The sequence below is a fragment of the Lutjanus erythropterus genome, chromosome 15 (assembly GCF_056507025.1).
Source record: "Lutjanus erythropterus isolate fLutEry1 chromosome 15, fLutEry1.hap2, whole genome shotgun sequence".
NCBI lineage: Eukaryota > Metazoa > Chordata > Actinopteri > Lutjaniformes > Lutjanidae > Lutjanus > Lutjanus erythropterus.
Genome location: NC_139331.1, coordinates 32,963,198 through 32,985,602, shown reverse-complemented (window position 1 = coordinate 32,985,602; position 22,405 = coordinate 32,963,198). Strand labels below are relative to the sequence as shown.

Sequence of the window (22,405 nt, the reverse complement as noted above, 5' to 3'; positions counted from 1 at the left end):
AAAAAATCTACTTACAGTAATATGAGCATGTGCAGCTAGTTACTTCTACCTCTGCAAAATACATGATTGTAATCCATTACAGTTACTGAGAAAATTACTAATCAAAATGCTGTTGGTTGCAAAGGGGTTACATCTGAATATTCTGTTCTTCTTCTGAAAATTTGTTCTTGTTTTTGGATCAGAAAGTAGATATTATTCAGTTCAAATTGTTGTGATAATGCGGATTTTTTGTGTGCATGCACAATATTTGAACATTATTTAATCTGTAATCCACAGCCTTCTGTGTAAGACACCATGTTATGGAGCTGGTTGGATATTTGCAGCTGTTCTGTGGTTATAATGTGATTTTGGACTGTATCATAAATGTTACATGTGACGTGTAGAACAGGAGGAACAGCTTCTCCTCCAATGAAGCTGATGAGAATCCTAATAAAATTAAATATTATTGCTCTTGAGGGTGATCTCACACATGCACAGTAACCTGGAACTAATCTTAAGGTATTGATTAGAAGTATTAAAGCATGTCCAGCAGGCGTCTGTGACAGTGTCTTTATTAGATTTCTTCTTCTCTTTTTTTTTTTTTTTTTTGTCAGCCAGACATGAGCTCAGCCCGACTGATGTTACATACATACATACATATAGATACACAAAACCCCCCATCCCCGTCCCAACTACCCTTTACTGGCAGGTTACCATGGAAACAGGCTCCTCCACAGTCACTTCCTGATTGTCTTTGGATCCCTGCATCCATCCGTCCATCCCCCCTCTCTCTTCCATCGGCATTCCTCCTCCCCTCTCCTCCCCACCCCCACAGCCCTCACACACACATTTACACAATATTTTACAGCCCTGACACAGACGGGAAACATACATGGATGATCTTACAGACGAATATGACAAAATGTTGATACATGAGGCAACATAAACTGGTAACGACAGCTTGTTTTCTGTCACACTTTTGTTCCTAAATTATCTAAACCAATCACATTCATCCTTGCATCATGGTCTGTTCTATTTTTAGACCATAATTAATGGATATTTTGAGGCAGTAAAGATGACTAATGCTGCATTACACAGAACAGATAAACAGCATACAGCAAACATTTAAAGGAGTTTATGTTTTCATTATTGTAGATCATTTTTTCCTCATTTTTTTAGTTGAACATCAACCCTGAAATGTGCCCTGATAAACCCTCTCATGCTTAAAAACACGCCAGTTTAAATAAACTGAACTTGCAGTGATACACCTCAATTTGTGGCACGTCTTTCACTTCATTAAAGGTACAGCTGCATGTATTTTAACCTCGACATAAACATTTTCATGAAGCCTTGGAGCATTTAAAGTCCCATTTTTTAAAAATAACAAACTGGGTCAATTATGTACCCAGTGATACTGATGACTAAACACATAAAGTCCTCAGTGTGCATCTGTAAACGGTTGAGACAGTGGAGGAAGTAGGTTAACACAGATTTAAATGTCCACTGAAAACAGCATCTGATTATAATGTGTATCACAGAAAAGATTTTTAACCCTTTCCCCCCTCGTTCTGTTTATTTTAGATCATTTTAATTGATTTATTGATTAAAAAAAAGATCAATAATATGGTTTGATGTGTTGGTCATGAAACATTTTTTTACACAAAGGAGGGTAAAACCATTTATCAAGTATTGTAAAAAAAAAAAAAAGTGTTTTTAAAAAAATGATCCTCAGAAAATTGTTAATAAATGTTGTTTCTACACATTAGTGAAGGATTACTCTGTGCTGTCTTACACCTGGCAGGGGGTTCAGCTGCAACTGGATCTGTGGCATCAATAATACAGTGATAATTAGTCAGCCTGACCCCCCACTGTCTGCTCATCTTAACCTCCAGCAATAAAGAACCCAGTGACACTAAACTGCACACACCTGACTGCAGACACGCCGTCTAAATGACAAGCCAGTGAGGTACACTGAAACTGCACCAGGAAACGTGAACATGTATCATCATGATCCATAAAAAAAATGTTTTGTTTGACTGGTTCCTAATCAGAAAGACAGAGACCAGAGTCCAGCCTTTGGTTCTCCATGAGGACTTTCATGATGTTGAATCTCTTCTTTCTGTCGAGGCCACAGAAAGAAAATTTCCTCTTCTAAAGGTAAATGCATGACAAAATGTCCTGATACATGAAATAACTTTGAGGTGGAAGCAGAGAACACCACAAGGAAAAACAGGGGGGTCATTTTTTTAGTTTTTAAATTTTCTGAGAAAATGGCCAAACATACAAAAAGGACAAACGCTGGCTGTGTTTAAATCATAGTCCTGTTTTTTTATGCAAGCGTTTTGTTGAGTTCAGTATAATCCACGGTGGAGTTAAACCCTGGTGACACCTGGTATTAACAAGCCTCTGGGGTGATCTGATCGTAAGTGAACAGACTGAAGTACAGGTGTGAATCTGATCGCTCAGACTACATTCAGAGGTGGTCTGACCTCTGAATCCACATTCGCCTGCACATCTTTCAGCGATGTGTTGACAAATATGACCTGGGCTGCACTGAGGGGCTAATGAACTGAGTGTGGGGGTGAGGGTGGTTAGCAGTCAGCTGCAGCAGATAGAGAGAGAGAGGTGTGGTGGGACGACTCATGACAGTAGTGTCAGGTGAGTTGATTGGCACAGCTGCTGCTGGTTTTTCCTGATTGCTGATTGCTCCCCTTTTCATGCAGTAGCGTGTTTGCCCTCGGATGACTGCTGCTCAGACGAAGATGAAGAACTCTGTCTGAGTTTTGTGTTAAACAGGAGCAGACGCACATGTTGCATATTAGTGATTTGTGTTATTGTGTTCTGAGCATGAGTCTCACAATAAAAGTATTGCGTACTGTCCGAGAGCCGACTGTGCTGGGGGAACTCACACGGTGGTAGCAAGACAGCTACACTGAGGCTCTGTAAGTGCACAGGAAACAGCTGTCTGATTCGGTTCACTGCAATGCAAGTTACGTGTTTCGGCTCTCTTTCCTGCCAGGATAAGCAGCAGATGTTTGTGAACACACTGTCTGTTTGAACTGATTTCATGCAACATCCCCAGAATCATTAAAAAATTGTGCAAAAAGTTGTTGAGCAAGGAGAAACAATTAATTTTATAAAACGATGTGCATTTTTCTAAATTTGCTATTAAATGTAATGCATTACATTGTTTTCCACAAAAAAAACATATCAGTTTGTCACAGCATAGTGACGGTGGCTATTCCCGTCTAAAATGTGCCTACCTGCCAAAATTTAACATCTGTTTAGAGATGGACGAGACGTTTCTACTTCCTCCAACTGTACAAAAGTGAAGCCAAAACATCCCGGACACAACTGCTGCCATCTTGCACTCATGATTGGAGCCAGAGGTCATGCAGTAGTGTTCAGTGTTAGAGCAGCAGTATCAAGTTCCCGCCCACATGAGCAGAGCTCAGCTGTCAATCATGGCATGAAACCCTATTTTTAATGTTTTCTAATGACTAAAATCAAACTGATCAGAAAAATGAACATTTGAACAAACACACCTAAAATGACAGAAAGCATTTTTGGGGAATGTTTATTTGACATGCAGTCTGAGTTAATTAGGCCCATGTCCCACCCATTAATTAATTTGGCGGGGCAGGATTTATGTTGTGTACTGCAGCCAGCCACCAGGGGGCGATAGAGACGGTTTGCCTTCACTTAAGGGGAGCTGTGATCCTGGTTAAACACACTGTTTCAACTGATTTCACCATTTACAGTAAAATTTATGAAAGAAGACAACATTTTATCATTTTATCGTGATAAACTTTACAAATACCCGGGGTAGGTCACTGGTTAAAAACAACGCATCTGTTCTCTGCAAACGAAAATGGTGTGCGTCCAATCAAGGTCCATCGAGATGCATGTGGTGACGTGTCCACCACTTTTGACCTTTTCACACGAGATGCATGTTAATACCAGGTGTCAACAGGCTCTTAGGTCCACAAGTGTGTTAACTGGTAACGTTAGACCACTAATTAGCTTTTTCTGAGCTTTTAACTTTATATTATGGTCTTCTTCATTGGATAGATCTAATCTAAACTCCATCCAGCTCCGAAAAACGCTGGTAAGTAGACGTTGAGTTAAGATTTTTTTGTTTTTCAGACTACTGTTTCTGTGTTTAATAAACCATGGACACTGATCTAAAAGAGTAAAATCTGTAAGCAGATCAATATGTGATTTGTCTTGATTCGTGATTTTAAAGGCCATGTGTGTTTCCCATTGCTCTGGTCCGTACAAAAAATACCAGAAAAAAATATTTTGGAAGTGTGACATGCCTCACTATTTTCATTTTAATGAGATTATTTTAAGGCTTTGCTTTTAAATTAGACACTGTGGAGGGACAGAGGAATAAACAAGACACAACAAGTACAACAAAGGTCATCATTCAGGTTTCAGAGCACCTCGTCTGACCAACAACATGTGTTACAACATTATTTTCTACTCTGCTCAGTTCCAACATCTCTACGAACTCATTTCTTAACCAACCGCCTCCCCGTTTTACACAGAAAACTGACCGAACCTGCCCCGATAAAACCCCCAAACACATGAAATATTTACACTGATATCTTACAGGCGATTCAAGCAGTTTGTGAGCTTTCAGATCTGTATCGGTCACAATTAGAAAGACAAACAGGCGATCATACAGCCCTGTATGTACAGATAACACACACACACACACGCATACGCACGCACACAGACACACACAACAGTCTGGGCAGAACAGCACTGCAGCCAGTTGTTTAACAGAATGACCCGAGGCTCTTGGTCTCAAACATGCAAGGAAGAAGAGGGTTCTGGTGGGTCTGTACATCCGTAGAACAGGAGGAACTCGTGTTTCTGAGGTTCATCAGGTCGTTTAGTTTCTTGTCCTCGTTAACTACTCGTTTAGTCTAATTAGACCTCAGGATTCAGCGCAGTGTCTTTGTGTCCCAGCTGAGAAGTCGTGTACTGGCCAAAATAGGAAGAGGAGGCGGGGGAGTAAAATAAATAACAATTTAAAAAAAAATCCCTCTTCACTAAAGCTTTACTGTGCCGCCGCCATGGGTGTGACAGCGTGACACGCCGCCAAGGAAACGTTAGAAGAAGAGGAAGTGATGGATTTTGGGGTCTGACACCTGCAAAAAAAACAAAAACAAAAACAAAAAGGAAGTAGCAGAAATTAAAACGTGGATAATGTAAAGTATCCGGCTTTACTCAGAACTTAGACACAGGTTAATAAGATTACGCAGCAGCATTGAGATTACAGGCTGCTCAGCAAATGAGAGATAAACCATCAGATTAGGACCGCCTAGAGAGGGTGTGGCTAATCCTGAATAATCCCATTTAGAGACGCAATGACTCTAAACCATTTAGTCAGACACAGACCAGAAAAAGCAGGTTTCCTAAACACAAAATAAAGTCTTATTTGTAGATAAACACAACAAAGAAAATGGTAGACTGATATCAACAGTTAATAAAAATTAAAATGGATTAATTTAATAAAAACCTGACCAATAACAATAAGAATACTAATATTTGAGGGTAGAAATATCTGATTATATCGACTGATATTACTTTATACTACAGCCTGAACAATACAATTTTTTTTTACATAAACGTGACATAAATAAACGTTCTTTATTACAATGTTTTTTAGTGATCAAGTCAGATAATAAGCAGGACATTTCGCTGTTGAAAAATAAACTTAAAACACCTCTTTGGCATTTCTGCGCAGCAATTTGCTTTAAAAAGAAAACGTAGCCTATAAATAATATAAATTATATGATATATAATTTGTGAAATTCAATTTTTATTGCACGTGTGCCAGCGTATGAAGAAACATTGTCCTGCAGAGCTGCACTGTAACTGTAAAATCTGTGCAAAATATGAATAAAAAATTAATAAGACACAGTGGTTAACTTAACATTATTATGCTAACATTAGCTTACTGCCTTCAATGAATAAAGTGAGCCATGTGAGCACTGTGTCTGAGGCCTGCAGTCAGTCAAATAAATGTAATTTAACAAAGTGCTGTGTGTGATTCCACCTACTGTTTATACTTACAGTCACTCCAGGCTTCCTGCAACACATCTGTATACACAGATTTTATTTAATAAGACTAGAAAAGTGGACTTTTATTTTAATAGCATTAGCAGCTTTGATAGAGTTTAGCATCTACAGAAGTGGGCCTGCAGATGCACAGTGGCTGTAAAAGACCGGTCTGATCTGGAACTGTATTGGCTGCGTCCTGAACTGCCGGGGCTCTCTGGAGGGTGATGATACTAAATGTTTGCAGCGGTATCGTGTGTGTGATGACTCAGTACTAGAAGATAATATCAGTCTGCTGATGGTTTCAGGCTCACCAGGATCGAGACTTGCGGACGCTTCTGTCCTTGGTGGGCGAGTTGTCCACAGAGTGACTTTGGTTCGACTCCGCCTCCCCTGAGCGATCCAGTGAGGCGGTGTTTGGAGGAGTCATGTCGAGCTCCAGAAACATGATGTTCTCAGCCTGCACACACACACACACACACACACACACACACACACACACACACACACACACACACACACACACACACATTATCATCATTATTGTCATGCAACATTTTGACTACAAGGTTCCCCTTGTGGTTGAAATTTTGGATGAACTTAAAGCAGGTCCAATTAAAACCTTTACTTTACATGTTTGTGATGGTGACCTATGAATGAATTTTCACCTGACTACAGTTCCCTTCATTGCAGAGTCTTTCAGCATAGTTCAGCTCATTGTTTCGTTATACAGAATAAAACTTGTTTTGCTTCATGTTCACTACTCTCATCATTATTTTTTCCAGCTGCAGCAGGCAGCTGTTTTCAGCACAAAGTTCTGAGAAGCCCTCTGTATACCATTAGCCCAGCATCAAACTTATCATTAAAAAAGTTAACAACAAGCTGGTGGGCATGCAGTGCTGGTGCATTTAGCAGCTAAAGAGCCAGATAAGATGAGATATTCCTATATTAGTCCCATAACAGGGACATTTTCAGTGTTACAGCAGCAAAGTGGACAGTGAAAATAAAAAGAAGCATAAAAAAATAGCAAAAAAGCAATATAAACAAGAGGAAATATTAAAAAAAGGAGCTGGTGGAGACCAAAACGGAGACAGTTCCTCCAGAGTTTTGCAGGATGTTTTTATGATTGTTGCAGCCTAAAATGCCTGATATCATGATGATGTTTTGTTCTATTCAGTACATGTAAATAAATATAAATAAAAGACTTAATATTGGACTTAAGGCCCCTGCCACCAAACCCACAAGCTCGAATGACAGCAAAACTTCTCCACGCTCTGCACAGCACAAGCCTTTCCAAAACCCACTCAACACGACTTGTCTGCTCAAAGACCCTCCTCCAGCGCTTTGCGGCCCCGGGGCCACGTGCCCCGAGCCTCAGAGGCAGATATGACACTGTCTAACAACGATATGAGATGCTGGTGCACCACCAAAGTTATTCCTCACTGGGCCGGGATGTGTTTTGTACTATACCGCACTGTTGGCAAAGGAGTTATTGAAAATTTTTGTACCATCGTCCGCCATTGAACCAATAGGAGCACCCTCTTACTCTGAAATGTGACTTGTGATTGGCCAAAAGTCTCAAATTGCAGGCTTGATTTTCTAAAGCCAAGAGGGGAAGCAGTTTTCTCTCAAACCACTTTAGGATTAAACATTTTTGTGGAACTGTGGTACACTGATATCAAAAATAAACTGCCGACCACAGCTTTAAATTCCTCTGGTGGCCAGGTTATAAATAATCAACTCTGAGTTAATATGATGCTGATTTTTGTCGGAGTATTCCTTTAAATGAACTCTGGATGTTCAGCCTTTAAAGTGGTTACTTCACAACTTCCCATTCATCCTCCTTTAACAAAACACACACACACACACAGTCACAACCTTACCCTGTATCTGGAGTGAGCTCCCATCGCTATGGCAACCCTGGCGTACTGGCTGATTGGTCGTTTGTATCCAACTGCAGATGTCGGCCTTTTCTTCATCTGCGAGGATTTACTGAATAGAGGGAGAGAGAAGGATCAATGAGAAAGTAAAAAATCAATTAGAAATCAATGATGAAAGATGCCAAAATGTTTCTTTACAAAGCTTCAGTTCTATAGAAGAAACAGGATCTAGTTTTCTCTACGGTGGTGAATGAAACCACGTGGACAGTTTAAGACTTGTCTTTGCTTTAACAGCAGAGGAGGAGGAGGAGGAGGAGGAAAGAGACCACAGAAGAAGAACGAGTGACACAGACAAAAGGTCATGAACCAGGACTCGAATAAAACTCATTCATGAGTTCATTACTTTCACCCGATCCAAATGTCTCAAAGACAAACCGACCTTTCAGCAGGAACGAGAGGCTGAAACTTCCACTGATCCTCCTCGGGGTCAAAGGTCAGCCTGTTCATGATCTTATTCTTCTCCTCTGGAGGGATGAAGTTCTCTATGATCAGATACCTGCAGGTACACCACACACACACACACACACACACACACACACACAGCCGAGTACAGGTTCAGTTTGAGGTTAAATCAGGAGCAAACGGATTAGAAATGATTATATACTTAAGTCTGTGGAGTGACTTATCTGCTCTTTTTCCTTTTCTTCTCACACGTCTGCACACTTCTGTCACTTTTTATAGATGAAATTTTAAGCTCTTTGTCAGTCTGGGTGGCTTTATGTCAACAGTACAATGAAAAGATTTAAAGAACAACTGTTTAATGCAAAGATATTTAACATTTACTTTTGACTTTTGTATTTGGACAGCTCTGTCTACATTATTATTTACATTTTGGGGCTTTTTGTATGTTTATTTGTGATTGTACACCTTCAGATGGACAGTAAAACAGTGAAAAAGGGGCAGCGAGTTGAAAATCCAGGCTGCTGCTGAGGACTCAGCCTCCCTACATGGGGTGCACGCACTACTAAGCGAGCCAACAGGGAGCCACTTTGTCTACATACTTTTGTGTACTTTTTGGTCCGGGGCTGTTTTTCATGGTTTGGGCACAAAGAGCTGAGGGGGAAATGTCGAATGACACGACCCAGCGAGCACCAACCACGGTTTCAACATTCATTTCTAGTTGAAAACCTCTGTCTGAATGTCTGAGACCTCTTTTCAACCAGCTGAAATGTGGTTATAACATCGTGTCACAAAACACAAATTCATTTAATCGTTCTGACAGTTCTTTCAGTTGTAGGTCAAAAGAGAGGCAGGACATCATAAACAAAGAAGTTCTTAATATAAAATGAAGAAACTGCACTTCTTGCTGCAGCCTAATGTGCACGTGCAAGTACTTAAGGGATGGTTACGATGTCATATAAACCTTGATGTAGTATAAAGATAGATAAATATCTATCTATCTATCTAAATCCCATTTCCTTGTGTTTAAAACCACTGTACAGTGTTATGCATCGTAACACAGGCAAATTCCTCATATGTGAAAACCTATGGGGCAATAAACCTGATTCTGATGCGTGCAAATTATATACAGTATATGAAAACTTAATAAATGAAGTGTTGCTGAGTTGTTAAATAAAATACTGACGTTTTGTCATGTCTCCATTAGCAGATTTTATTCATTATCTGTTATCTCTTATTTCCTCTGAAGCCTGTTTGTATCTGATGCTCTGCGTTTGCTGAACCGTTCAGGCACGTTCGCTGATCCTGCTGACTCTCCTGGACGTTTGTCCGACTCACTTGAACTTGAGCTCTCTGGTGAGCTCGTTCTGAGTTTGTTCCAGCTCCTGACGGCTCCTCACGTGCTCGTCGTTCACGTCCTGGATCTCCGCTTTGATGCACTGGAGCTTGGCGTACAGCTACGAGGAGAGAGACGGGGAGGGAGAGAGACAAACAGAGAGAAAGAGAGAGGGTGAGGAGGAGGAGGAGGAGGAGAGATGTCGCCCGGTGCGGCGTAACTCGCCGATGAACTGGTCTCCAACTCGCTGAAGCTTGGTTGCCCATAGCAACAGCACTGGAGGCACTGGTGTCTGGAGAGACGGAGAGCCAATAGGAGCACGGCAACATGGCAGCCCATCCCTCTCTCCGGCTCTTTTCCTCCTGCGCTCCTGAGCCTTTCACACTGTTCATTCTTTGACTGCACTGGCTTTAAACAAGTAGGCTAATCCTGACTTTAGCCCTGCTGTAGTTAGCTTCAGAGATGACACTGCAGTTCACAAACACAAAAATAAGGCTTATTTCTTTTTCAGCACAGAAAAAAAGGATTTGTTGTTTAAAAACAGCTTGAAGTTGCAGATGTTTCAAAGGAATTCCATTAACACATCTGTACACAAACGGCATTTCAGAATAATGTGGCAAAAAAAGTCCCAATGCTACGTGACTCTCGTAGATTAAAAGATGTTTTGTTGACTCTTCCTTTGCATTCAGACTTTCAGAGTTTACTATCAACTCAAAACGTCAGTGCGACTGTGCTCCAAGCGCTGCCCTTTAAATAAATAAAGCCTTTTATGTAAAAGTTTTTATGGAGCTAAAGTTGATTTCAACCGTGAAATCACCACTGCAAAACAAGACAAGTGTATCGTACATGATCAGGCAGCGATGCTGTAAAACAGAGCAGTGAAGGGAAAAGTTCACCTTGTTTCATGACTGAGCAGGAGACTATTTCTGTGCAGTTTCTTTTTTAATGTTCTGTAATTCAGCTGTGATCCTGCCGAGCAGCAGCAGATGGCTTTGCTGGATGTTACTGAAAAGGAGGAGATTACTGAGCCTTTGCATCAAGATGTCCTGTGGAGTTTTCTTGTAGACGAGCAAATATCTATGTTTACATCCAGTGTTTAGCATTACGTGCATCCCTGAGGTCTAGCAAACGTGTTGAATGTGTTTCCTCCCACATGACGAAACCTGCATCAAACTTTATGTTCATGAGCCACATGGCTAGTGAAGTTTGGCTGGTGAGTGAAGCAAATCCACCAGCTACTTGCATATTTTCAGGCAGTTAAAAATGTGTTATAAGTCTCTAAAATCTAAATCTAACAATACCTACAGATAAAAGAGGTATAAAAAATGTGCTATTATAACCAAAAAATAGATTTTCTTATGAAAATGTTGCCTCTTTAAAGTTGCATCCGAGGTTTCCTTCAACTTTCCTTTAAAAGATTTAGACAAAAACGTGATTTAATCAGACATAAAACGGTTCTGCTGTACCCTAAGTTCACCTTTCTCATTTCCTGGTTTAAAACAAGGTGAGAATAATGCTGGTAAACTTTCTATGTTTTTCTAAACTCTTTAAATAATCTTGCTATCAGACGTGTCTCAACCATAACATGCCCTTCTAAATCAAAGCTAAATGAGAATTATGGTTTAAAAATGTGTATTTTGATGAGCAAATGTTGTCAACTCTGTCAGATTTTCCATCTTACAGAGCTGACAACTCTCATTGCTCTTTAATAATTGAGTAATGTGTTTGATATTAGTGCTTTATTTTCAATTAAATCAAAATAAATCAATAAAAAAAGGGCCACCTAGTCAAAAAAGTTTGGACATGCCCCTGTATGTGACATCAACTCCGTCATAGAGAAGTTTTATCTGTTAAATATCATTTTTAGGATTTAAATAATTTTGTATTTAATGCAAGAAAAATCATTAAACATTTCCTACATGTTTTATATTATGTTATAGTACTGTGACTTGAGGATATTGTGATGTGAAAAGGGAATCTGAGATTTCAACAGTTAAGTTAAAATATTTTGAGAAAAAGTCCTTTTAAAAAAAGTACTTTTAAAAGGAAAAATAATAATATACAAAACAGCCAAAAACTGTGGCTTTTTGTGTGTCTGACGGAGCCGCAAAAAATGCCATTTAATAAAAAATGTAATCATTCGGATGTTGGTCCGTTACAAGGTTTAACAGCCAAGAGTTTGATCTTTTTAAAATATAATTTTCCAGCATAATTGAAGAGTAAAAATCAGAAACCCGGTTTGTCCCAGTTCTCAGTGTGACCAAAAGGTGACCCTTGGTTTGGACTTCGAGGTGTGAAAAGGCCCTAAAACTTCTCTTCTTCATCCTCCTCCTCCTCCTCAGAGAGGCGGCACCATGCAGCGAGAGGAGGCATGCGAGCCACGTCAGCGCATCAGGAGAGCAAAGATCAGCACAGGATCATTAATCACATCACTGTCATCCACACTCACACAATGGCTTGATCAGGGTTAGTCCTGCTGGCCGTGCAACGGATTGTGAAGCGAGACGAGCAGGGAGGAGGGGGGGGGGGGGGTGTAAAGGGTTCGTTCAGAGTGTTGTTTTAGAGGGTTTTTTTTTTTTTTTTTGCACTGAGGGGATTTGGGAGTGAGTTACTGGGAGATCCTGAGCAATTTAACAAGGAAGGGAAAACATACTGAGAGGGTTAGCATGGAGAGCGTGAAGAGGCCCGAGTGAGAAAGAGGTGGGGACGGCAGGACAAACCTTGAGGCACTGAGATTTACGGAGCATGTGTCCGAGGCGGGGGGTCATTAGGATCCAGGTCAGGGGTCAGAGGGGTAAAGAGGGATATACCGACATTAGGAACAAAAAAGGAAGGTGTGCATGTGTGTGCATGTAAAAATATATCTGGTTATATCAGGCCTACTGTTTGTGCATGTGTGTACACATTATTTATTCCTGAATTATATACGTATTTGTGCATCCTTTACCTTCTTGAGTTTCTTGGTCTTGGCCTCCACCTCCTGTTGCAGGGAAGTGAACGTCTCTCTCAGCTCCAGCGTCTCTTCGTCCTGCGCCAACATCTGCTGCTGAATCTCCCTCTCACTACGCGTCTGAAAGAAAAAATCTAAATGTCACCTTTCTGTCCAAGCAGCATCTCCTGGTGTTGTTCGTCGTCGTTTTGCTCCTTCTTTTCATTGCATCTTGCAGGTTAAAGGGACAGCTCACCCCAAAATCTAAAATACCTACGTGCAAAACATGCAACCTTCCTCTCACATGTAGTGCTATTTATCTGTCTGGATTATTTTGGTGTGAGTTGCAGAGTGTCTCTTTCCAGAAATCATGACCCAGTTGCTCAAAATAATCCACAGACTTTCATGTAGGAGCGACTTTCTTGCAGCGACAGAATATACGGCAACTGAAACACAGCCAAGAAGCATGAAACTGTTCCCGACAAAGTCTGCAGATTATCTTGAGTCACCAGGTCATGATTTTTTGGACAGAGACACTGGTGTATTTTTCGTGCCATTTAGCTGGAGAGAAGGGAGACATGTCTACAGCAAACCTGGGGGTGTACTGTCCCTTTAATCTAAAGCTCTATCTGTGATTGTTAAGTGTACTGGGCTGCAGTTATGTTCAGTATATTATGCTGAAATTGAAGAGAGGCTGTCTATTATAACTCTTTTATTAAGTTTCCTGCTGCAGCAGATCCAGACACAAATATTTTCAGGCAGGCTTACTGGAGCCTCAGCATGCATGATATAGTTGTATTCTGAAGGAAAGAAATGTATGTAATCAGGGTTTTTTCGAAGTCTGAAGCTGCAGGCAGTCAAAGCTTGGAAAAAGGCATCCCTCCCTTATTTTACTTAGTTAGTTTTGTGGATTTCTATTGGATCATGATTATGTTATTTCATCCCATAAACAATTAACAAGATTATTATAGCTGCTTGACGTAACTTCAGACTACACCATAAACATAAAAAAGGTCCCGCCCCCCCCGGCCTGTCGCCTGCTTTTAAAACCTACAAAAATATAATAAAAATAAATAAAAAACACTTGGTATTGGCTGATTTACTCAAAATAAGATTCAATACTAAATGGCCAGGAGCAAAAAAAGCCATTAGTGCTTCAACTAACCATCATTTTCCAGTAGTATCTAACAGTAAAATGCAGGTTACTGTGATGTTAGGAATATGAAATCTTTGCCTTTTATTATATGTGTTAAACACACACACAGGTTTACCTGCTCAGCGATCTCCTGCCTTTTCATCTCCAGCATCTTCTGCTGCTCGTTGGTGTGATCGATGATGTTCTTTCCACCAACCAGCAGTTTGCTCTCCATCGCCTGAGAACAACAAGAAAACATTTGGGTTGATACTTATGATGAAGAACGTGTGCTGTGTCCTTGAAGCAGCTACACTGATGATCAACAAATCTATATTACTACACATCAAAAAGTCATTTAAGTTTATTCACACTTTAATCTTTATTTGGAAAATTGTACTTTTGAAGGAAAAAAAAAAAGCCAAAACATTGAGAAGAAAAATCATAGTGAATAATGTTTGAATTTTACAAGAAGTCATAATATTTTCAACATGTTTTAATGCATTTTTACCAGGTAAGGTGTGTTCAAAATGTGTCAGAACAGATAAGTTGTGTTTAATTTTGCTCATCATTTTCATGGTAGCAGATAATTAAATTAGAGACCTGGACCGTTAGATGACTGCTCATACTGGGTTACAGCAAAGTACTGAGTATTGATTGTTAATTTCTTACTAAAACTGTTAGCTCTGATTAGATTTGAGCAGAGTGATCTTTGCTGTCAGAGTCCTCAAAAGTTTTTTCTTGTGTCACAAACAAACTTTTCTTCAAAAACAGAACATTTGATAACAAAACTATAGTTGACCTTTCCAGGTAACATTTCCCTGTTTCAGGTTTTCAAAAGCCTGTACTGCATTTGGAGTTGATCATTGATCAAAAAGTCTCTCAGAGGACACAGATTGCTTATGTTGAGGTCAAACTGAGTTCATGTGGACGTCTCACAGTTAAATCTTTGTGTGTGTTGGAGCTGCAGTCGGTGCAGACATTGTGCTGATGAGGCAGACGGAGCTGGAAGTGGGCAGCCTCACCACGATGACACCATGCCACAACAAGCTGAGCTCGACTAAAACCCTGTACCGCTTCAGACATGAATCACATTCAAAGTGGACCAGTACAGGACAGCAGAGTGCGCTTTCATCCAGCAAAATACAGCATCAGCCACTTCAGTCCAGACTGAAATATCTCAGTAGATGGACTGTCATGAAATTTTGTACAGATGTTAATGATGCTGAGAGGATAAATCCTGCTGATGTTGGAGATCTCCTGACTTTTCATCTGACACAGAATGTCAACAACAACCACTGGTACCACAATGAGGTTGACGTTTCTGTTTTTTGATGGTAAACATGGTTAACATTACACCTGCTTGGCATTAGAATGTTAGCATTGTCAAGTTAGCATGTTGACTTTAGCATTTAGCTCAAAGCATCAGCATGTATCACAGTAGCCTATAGTCACAGAGCTGCTAGCATGCATGCAGACGTTCAGCATTGTTGTTGTTGTCTTACATTTGCTAACTTCTGTAGAGCACTTAAAGTATAGATGAAACGTCATTTGAACATTGAAAAGAAAACAAAAATGTGTCTTTTTCTATTTCATCTCAGCATTAATGCATTAAAATTATTTGGCATGTGTGCAGGTGTGTTTTCTTGTATATTTTTTGTTGTTTATATATTTTTACACCTCCTATTTCTATTTTTGTCTGTATTGTTATAGTAGTATAGTGCACATGTTTTATATACTTATGATTTCCATTCTTATATTTTCTACATTTGCTGATTCTGATTAATTGGATTAATAATGTGTGTTATAAAACATGTTTTCTATTATTAAAACAACAAGTATGAAGAATTGTGCAGCCTTTGTGAGATTTGCTTTCTAGTTATTATTTCTACCTTTTAAAAGAAAATTCTCTGCTGCATATTTTTAAAAATGTCTGCAAACGCAGATGAAGAATCATTATCATTTCATGCCTCTGGTTACAGCATCTTTGGTTACCATGGAGATTTAAGGGCCCGGGGCCACAGTGATGCAATCTGTGTCGAAAGGTGAATGTCACACACACACACACGATCACACACACGTTCTCTGTCCCGAGGGCAGAAATGTAACATTAACATCGAGAAGCGGGACGAGAAAGAGACAAGAAACGGGATCAGTAGAGAAAAGGAGAAGAGAAGAAAGAAATGTAAAGAAGAGGAGGGGGGAAAAAAAAAGGGGGGGGGGGCGAGAAGGGCAAGCAGGGGCCACGGTCATTTTGTATTGGCCACATTCCAGTGTCAGGACTTAATACAAAAAGACAGTGTGTGTGTCAACTGTGTGCAGCCTATACATTCGTTATTACTCACACACACACACTCAAACTCATGCAGAGAGTACAGTGGAGTCCTTCAGAGAGGATGCGTCTGCAGCAGGTCTTTACAGAAAGCCTCTTTGTTTCGAGCTGTCTTTGTGTTCTGTGTGTGTGTGTGTGTGTGTGTGTATGTGTGTGTGTGTGTGTGTGTGTGACTGCCTGGTTTGCTGCTCTTTGTGTTCTGTCATATTCTTTCAGCTTCATTAAAGGGCCGATTCATGTCAGGGTTTTTCTCTCTCGTGATAGGCAAATCCTTTACATTCAGGTTTGTATAACGCAGCCTGTGAACAGACTTTAATGGACAACTTGACAGTTTTTCTCCACCAGGCACTTATAAGACAGATCAGGCCATTATCTGGCGAAGAAAATGCATAATTATGTTTTTAAATGCAGGAAAAGATAACAAGATCCGCTGCGAGTCTCACTGGGTTCATGAAACTGTGTCAAAACCCCAATTACACCAATTCACAAATGCAGCAACATCCAATTAAAATCGAACAGCGTTTTGCTGCTCTGTACAGTACATGTCCCCTGGTTATCCCGAAAACAGCTCGCTCCCACTGACGGGAAACGAGCGTACTTCTTCTTCTGCACCAAATTTCAGAAAAGCAATATTTTATTCCCTTTAAAACAGGTTCAGGAAAAAAGTTGAGCATCATGCTCTGACAAGGGCTTCATGTTTTTGTCAGTCCATTAGTTGTGAATTCAGTGCATCGAGACGTGAGGCTACTCTTTCTCTTTCTTTATCCCTCGGAGTCATTTTCCTGAACTTGTTTCTGGGAAACAAACACTTGTTATGTGTCACTGCTTGTTAAAATCATGTGGTTCTGCAGGAGGATGATGCCACAGTAACACAAAAGAATCTTTGTACCTATCTGAAGAATAAGTGCCATTGTAATCCAGCCAATAAAACCTGTTTAACTAGCCAAGACATAAAAAAGGCAAAACTATAATTTAGAAATATCTTGTATTTTATCGGAATAGTTGGAAAACTTCACATGAAAGCCTCCTCAAGTCGGAACAACAACTCAGCAAGCTGTTGGAAATGTTGTCACGGGACTTGCTGAAAGCGTTTACGCACGAAAAGTAAATGTTTGGTTGAACTTTTTTATCAATGCATATATTGCACAATGATCAGCTGATAGGGGTTTTTCAATTGCTGATGCTGATATTTAGCAGCCAGGGCAGCCAATGGCAGACATACAACGCTGATATCAAAAGAAAGAAAAGTTATGTTTAATTACATTATTCTGTGTACATTATAATCTAATATACATCTTAGCCAGCTACAAGTCTTAGATGGTTTAGATGGATTTTTTTTATGAATTAATGAAGTAGAAAAATACACTGGGCTTTGCTGTAGATTTTATAACATTATTAGAACTCTTATTTAAGGGAGAGCAAAGTACAATATGTCAGAAGTGACATCATTATATAAATTACACCATAACATATATATTTAACATAAGCAAGCAATGTTTTTAAATTAGATCTGCTGTCATTTAAGATGGGGAAAAACGTGTTACACATTTGGAAACTAACTTTTTCACCACTAAAACAAAACTCACTGAGGGGGCGCTAACATCGTTCTACTGCAGCCACACTGGCAAGACTACCTGCACACGGTTCTGCAGACATTTATTGCTGATCAGCCTCATGAATGCAGGAATCTGGTGATGCTATCTATTTCAAAATGCCAGATAATCAGCCTGATGTGCTATCACCTGTATTGCATGTCAATTTTTTGCTCACGTGTAATTTGTAATATGGTGTTAGGTTATAACTTAATATAATATCACAAGTTGTTTTAAAAGGACAGTTTGGATTAACTGAAGTAACTCAATGACACAAACTAAGAGAATAAGGCGGAGGCAGACCAGCAACTCCTGTGTTCTACGAGGTAAAATTACTGATTTCGTCTATGGAGTTTGGCTGGAGCGATATTTGGTTTCTATAATGGCTGTTTCCCTTCAGAAAAGGCTGTCTGACACAAGGTAACGTTGTGGTGTCTAAAAATACGTTATGTTGGTGACCCTGTCCACAGCAGTCCATTTGTCAACTTCCTACACTGAAACTCCTGCTGCTTCTGCAAACTGAGAGCGTGTCGGCCACCGTCTACTGTAGGTAACTGGTAAGAAACTCATAAATAACACAAATTATCCCTTTAAAGTCTTTGCAACACATGCAATGTTCACCTTGTGGGGAGGTTGTTTTTCACCAACAGTTTCAAGTGAACATGGATTCAAAATCAGGTTTAACCATAAGAACTGGAGGATGCGGGCATCGATCCCGCTACCTCTCGCATGCTAAGCGAGCGCTCTACCATTTGAGCTAATCCCCCATGTGACCTTGGAAAGTTTCAAGTGCTCATCAAAATGTCAGCTGGGATATTTATATTTCTGCAACAACTGGACAAATTTGTTCTGCTGAACGTAACGTGATCTTTAGGAGGAATACAGACAGAACAGCTGCTACACGAACTGAGTGGTGAGGCTGTTCGGTCAACTGGTGTTTTTGAGGTCACGAAAGAGCGCCACGTCTCCCAAGTAATCCTTCATTTCACCGTCGAGAGGGAAATAATTAATTTGTTCTGGTGTCACGGGTTCCCATGGCAGATTTCCAGAGAAGCACATCATGTTTTTAATGCTCGGGTGAAGCTGAGCTGATGTAACAGAGGTGAAGATGAAAAGAAGGCATGAGAGGAGGAGGAGGAGGAGGAGGAGGAGGAGGAGCGATGACTCAGTGAGGAGAATGACCTTCAATCACATGAGAGACGACTCTCTTGTCATTAGAGTCATTTTTCATCCCGACAGGTTGAGGTTTCGGTCACACACACAGATGCAGTCAGGATGTCTGATGTTCTCTAAAGGTCACAGTGGAGCTTCAGTTTGTTCATCATGTCATTATAAACCTTTGTGTATCTACATCTGAACACTCTGCAGGCTCAGATATCGCCCCGGCTGTCTCTCTCTGTTTGCCTGATCAATAAAGCACATTTAAACTCTCAGCACGGTCCGTCTTTTCTGCAGATATTAGCACACTGTCTGCAACTATTATTGTGCTCATACTCGCACTCTTGTCCGTCTCCAGCACTGCAGTGGGTGCTGTGGATAAATCTCAAAAAGGAACCTTTGAGACGGACAGACGCTGCACAGATTAAGCCCAGTATTAACCCCAAATTAGTCGCCCCCGACCGGTTTTAGAATCCAATCGATCGCTCGATTGGCTGTTTGTCATTCTGTTTGAGGTGGGCCTCAACTGCTGATCAGGGCTGCACAATTAATCAAAGAACGTGCAATATTTCGTGTGTGTTTCATTTGTTTCACCTGATATGTTCACCTGGGTCATGTGATTGCCTCCCATTGGCTGTTGTTATTATATAGTCGTGGTTACACCTGTGTTTGTTCAGTCGAAGCTCGGACAAAGACCTACAGGTCGAACATGTTGGGATTTAATATGATTCATCCACTACAATAAAGCCTTTTAATTTTCTTCCCCTCGTCATTGTTACCACTTATTTTTTTGGAGAGCATGTTTTGTTTATCATCAAAGTAGCACTGAAAAGTTTGTTTCTCAGAAATGAACTTGATTTTGTGTATGAATGGAGTGTGGAGTGACTGGTGTTATAGTTTATGGTGAGCTGCATGTTGGAGGACGACGGAAAGCCATGAGGCTGGTCAGGCAGTGATCATGGTGTATTTAAGCCATCAGTTCTCTTATTTGTTTATAACTAAAATAATACTTTAGATAAAAGATCAGATAATGTTTATTTTTGTATTTATATTTTCCATGTCTGCAGGACGACGTCTAAAATGAGCAAAAGAAAACTGAAGCATTTCTAAAAGCGTCACAGTTTTCCTGGAGCTTGCGTGTGCCAGGCTGCATATTTGTGTGTGTATGTACAATCTGCCCATAAGTGCGCGTTCAGATTCTTCTGGCTGTGACGGATCTGATTTCCTGATGGGAAAGTGAAGAGAATGGGAAGTGTTGCATATTGAGCTGGCTCATCCACATCAGCCAGCCAATCGCAGCGAGTCCCGAGGCCTGCCGGGAGCGACCGGGTTATAAATACAATGTGACGACAGCGGCTCTCGTGTGTGTGTGTGTGTGTGTGTGTGTGTGTGTGTGTGTGTGCGCAGCGGCAAGACAGAGAGCTCGCTGGGAAAAGAGAAGAAGAAGGAGAGAGAGGAACATAAAAAGACAAGAGACGCTGAGCATGAAAGACAGAGGTAGAAACAGAGGAGAGAGCAAAGGTCAGAGAGTCTCTGAGAATCTGTTTCACATCAGTCCTGATCGATCCTGAAAACACTTAAAGAGCCGCGACTTAAAGCCTGAAATCGTATTACTGTCCACTCACTGTCAGTCAGTCCTGCATCAATAAAGACACGAGGTAGAAGAAGTGACGTGTTATCAGTAGATCCCAACATCAGTAGATCCGATGAACCCAGATTAACCTGAGAAAAGTCCTTTCATCCTTTGTAATATGACTTGTTACTCAAATTATCTAATATTTCAAAGCAATATGCACATAAGAATACTATTTTTCTCATAGGATAAAGTCAAAGCACATATTAGTAGTAGTACTGGATTTGTGAAGATTTTATCTTCTTTTTGATATTTATAGGTTTATTATCCTCAATGTTCTTGTATCTAATGAAAAAAAGGGAGGCATGAGAAAATATTTGCAGCACAAACAGAACCCAAATAGTAAGAATATGTGAGGAAAAAGTTAAAGACCAAATAAGTTAAATAATAATATTAATAAAAATAAATGAATGTTTGGTAATGGTAAACAATAAGAAGGAGGATAAGAGTTTATATGTGAGTCAAACTTCAAAAGTAAAAGACAAATTATTCCATTTGTGTAAAAACACAAACAACAGTATGAAAACCATCAAAACGTAACGTAAACGTAAAACGTAATAAGTCTTTTGGCACCATGAGTCCTAATCAAACAAAATATGATTTTTTTTTTTTACCTAACAACCTACAGAAGAAGTCACTGTCTGGATTTGCTGCTGTGAGCCAAATTTCAGGCAGAGCAACAAAAACTGAACTGAACTCAGGTCCTGAATGAGCACTTACATCATTTTATGAATAGCCTTGGTACTTTCATTGCTATAATCAACGGGTATTGTGTTGTTTTAAACACATCGTATTGAGAAAGTATCAAAACTTCTGACAGCCTCAGTGGACCGTGGAAACAATGAACAGTCCCCTCGGATAATTCAACAGGACGACATATGTTTACATTCAAGTGACAAAAGCTTTTGTCTGTCAGGAGCAAAGGAGGAAACAGCATGAGAGTGTTACAGAGCTGCAGAGTCCTCAGACAGAGGAGGTCGGGGTGTTTGGTCAGCGATGGTTTCACTTAGTCATCACTCCCTAATCTAATCACTCATTTTAACCTAAACCACATCAGAATTACATTATTTTTGGGGCTAAACCTGAACGAACATTAACCATAGCGGTGCAGGATCAGAAGGTGGTTTGATTTGTGCAGTTTTATAAGGTACAAATTGCGGAAGTCCAGCTGACAGGGTCGTAACATCACAAAATGCCTTTATGTGTCATTCTAGAGGGCGATGAATTATGCAGTTTAATGTGAGGGAGGATCTCTCATACAGTCTACAGAGCTTTGAGTAACATCGTCTTTATTAGGAGCGAAGAAGGAGGAGTCGTAAGAGTTTTTAATATTTTAACGTGTCTTATGAACATGCTCCTTTTATTCACATGTATTAAATTAAAACATTAAATATATATTGTGGTATTTTTCCAGTTGGGGATTTGGTAACTAATTCTCGTCACGGTCCCTGCGGTTTCACCCCTCCCTTGTATTTCATGTTGTTTATCCTCTCTCTCTCTCTCTCTCTCTCTCTGTGTGTGTGTGTGTGAGTGTTTGTCAGGGCGTGGCGCTCTGTGTCACTCCTGCACACCTGCGACCCGTCGTCTCATCGAGCTCCCGCGCTTTAATCTGGCTCCACACTCCAGTCACTGCAGCCAAGTTTGAGACTGGAGTTTGGTATTTTATTACAGGTCTTCTGAATCGCGTCTAGCCCTGTGTTTACCTGTGACTCAGGTTCATTACCTCCCTCTGATCAGAGGCTCACCTGTCTGCCTTCCAGCTGACTGCACAGCTCCACCGCACACTCTGACTAATCTCTCCAAACCCCCAAAACTTCTTAATAACACTGCGGTGAACTGTTGCCAGCTGTTGTCCGAGTTTCACGGTCCAAAATTAACACACCAATTCTACATATCGAGGTCT

General features: G+C 40.3%; 1 protein-coding gene and 1 non-coding gene across 2 annotated transcripts in view; both read right to left on the bottom strand.

Annotated features, from left to right (window-relative positions):
* Positions 1 to 3,902: 3,902 nt before the first annotated feature.
* kif3ca (kinesin family member 3Ca) overlaps positions 3,903 to 22,405 on the bottom strand; it is a 31,397-nt gene continuing 12,894 nt past the window's right edge. Inside the window, exons 2-8 of the mRNA XM_084737595.1 lie at positions 13,927 to 14,028; positions 12,674 to 12,796; positions 9,729 to 9,847; positions 8,371 to 8,487; positions 7,935 to 8,043; positions 6,366 to 6,511; positions 3,903 to 5,138 (exon numbers count right to left, since the gene is read on the bottom strand). Of these exons, the coding sequence (XP_084593721.1) occupies positions 5,048 to 5,138; positions 6,366 to 6,511; positions 7,935 to 8,043; positions 8,371 to 8,487; positions 9,729 to 9,847; positions 12,674 to 12,796; positions 13,927 to 14,028 (807 nt within the window). The 3' untranslated portion in view covers positions 3,903 to 5,047. The remainder of the gene's footprint in view (positions 5,139 to 6,365; positions 6,512 to 7,934; positions 8,044 to 8,370; positions 8,488 to 9,728; positions 9,848 to 12,673; positions 12,797 to 13,926; positions 14,029 to 22,405) is intronic.
* trnaa-agc (transfer RNA alanine (anticodon AGC)) lies at positions 18,406 to 18,478 on the bottom strand. Its single transcript has one exon. It is a non-coding gene; the product is annotated as a tRNA-Ala (tRNA).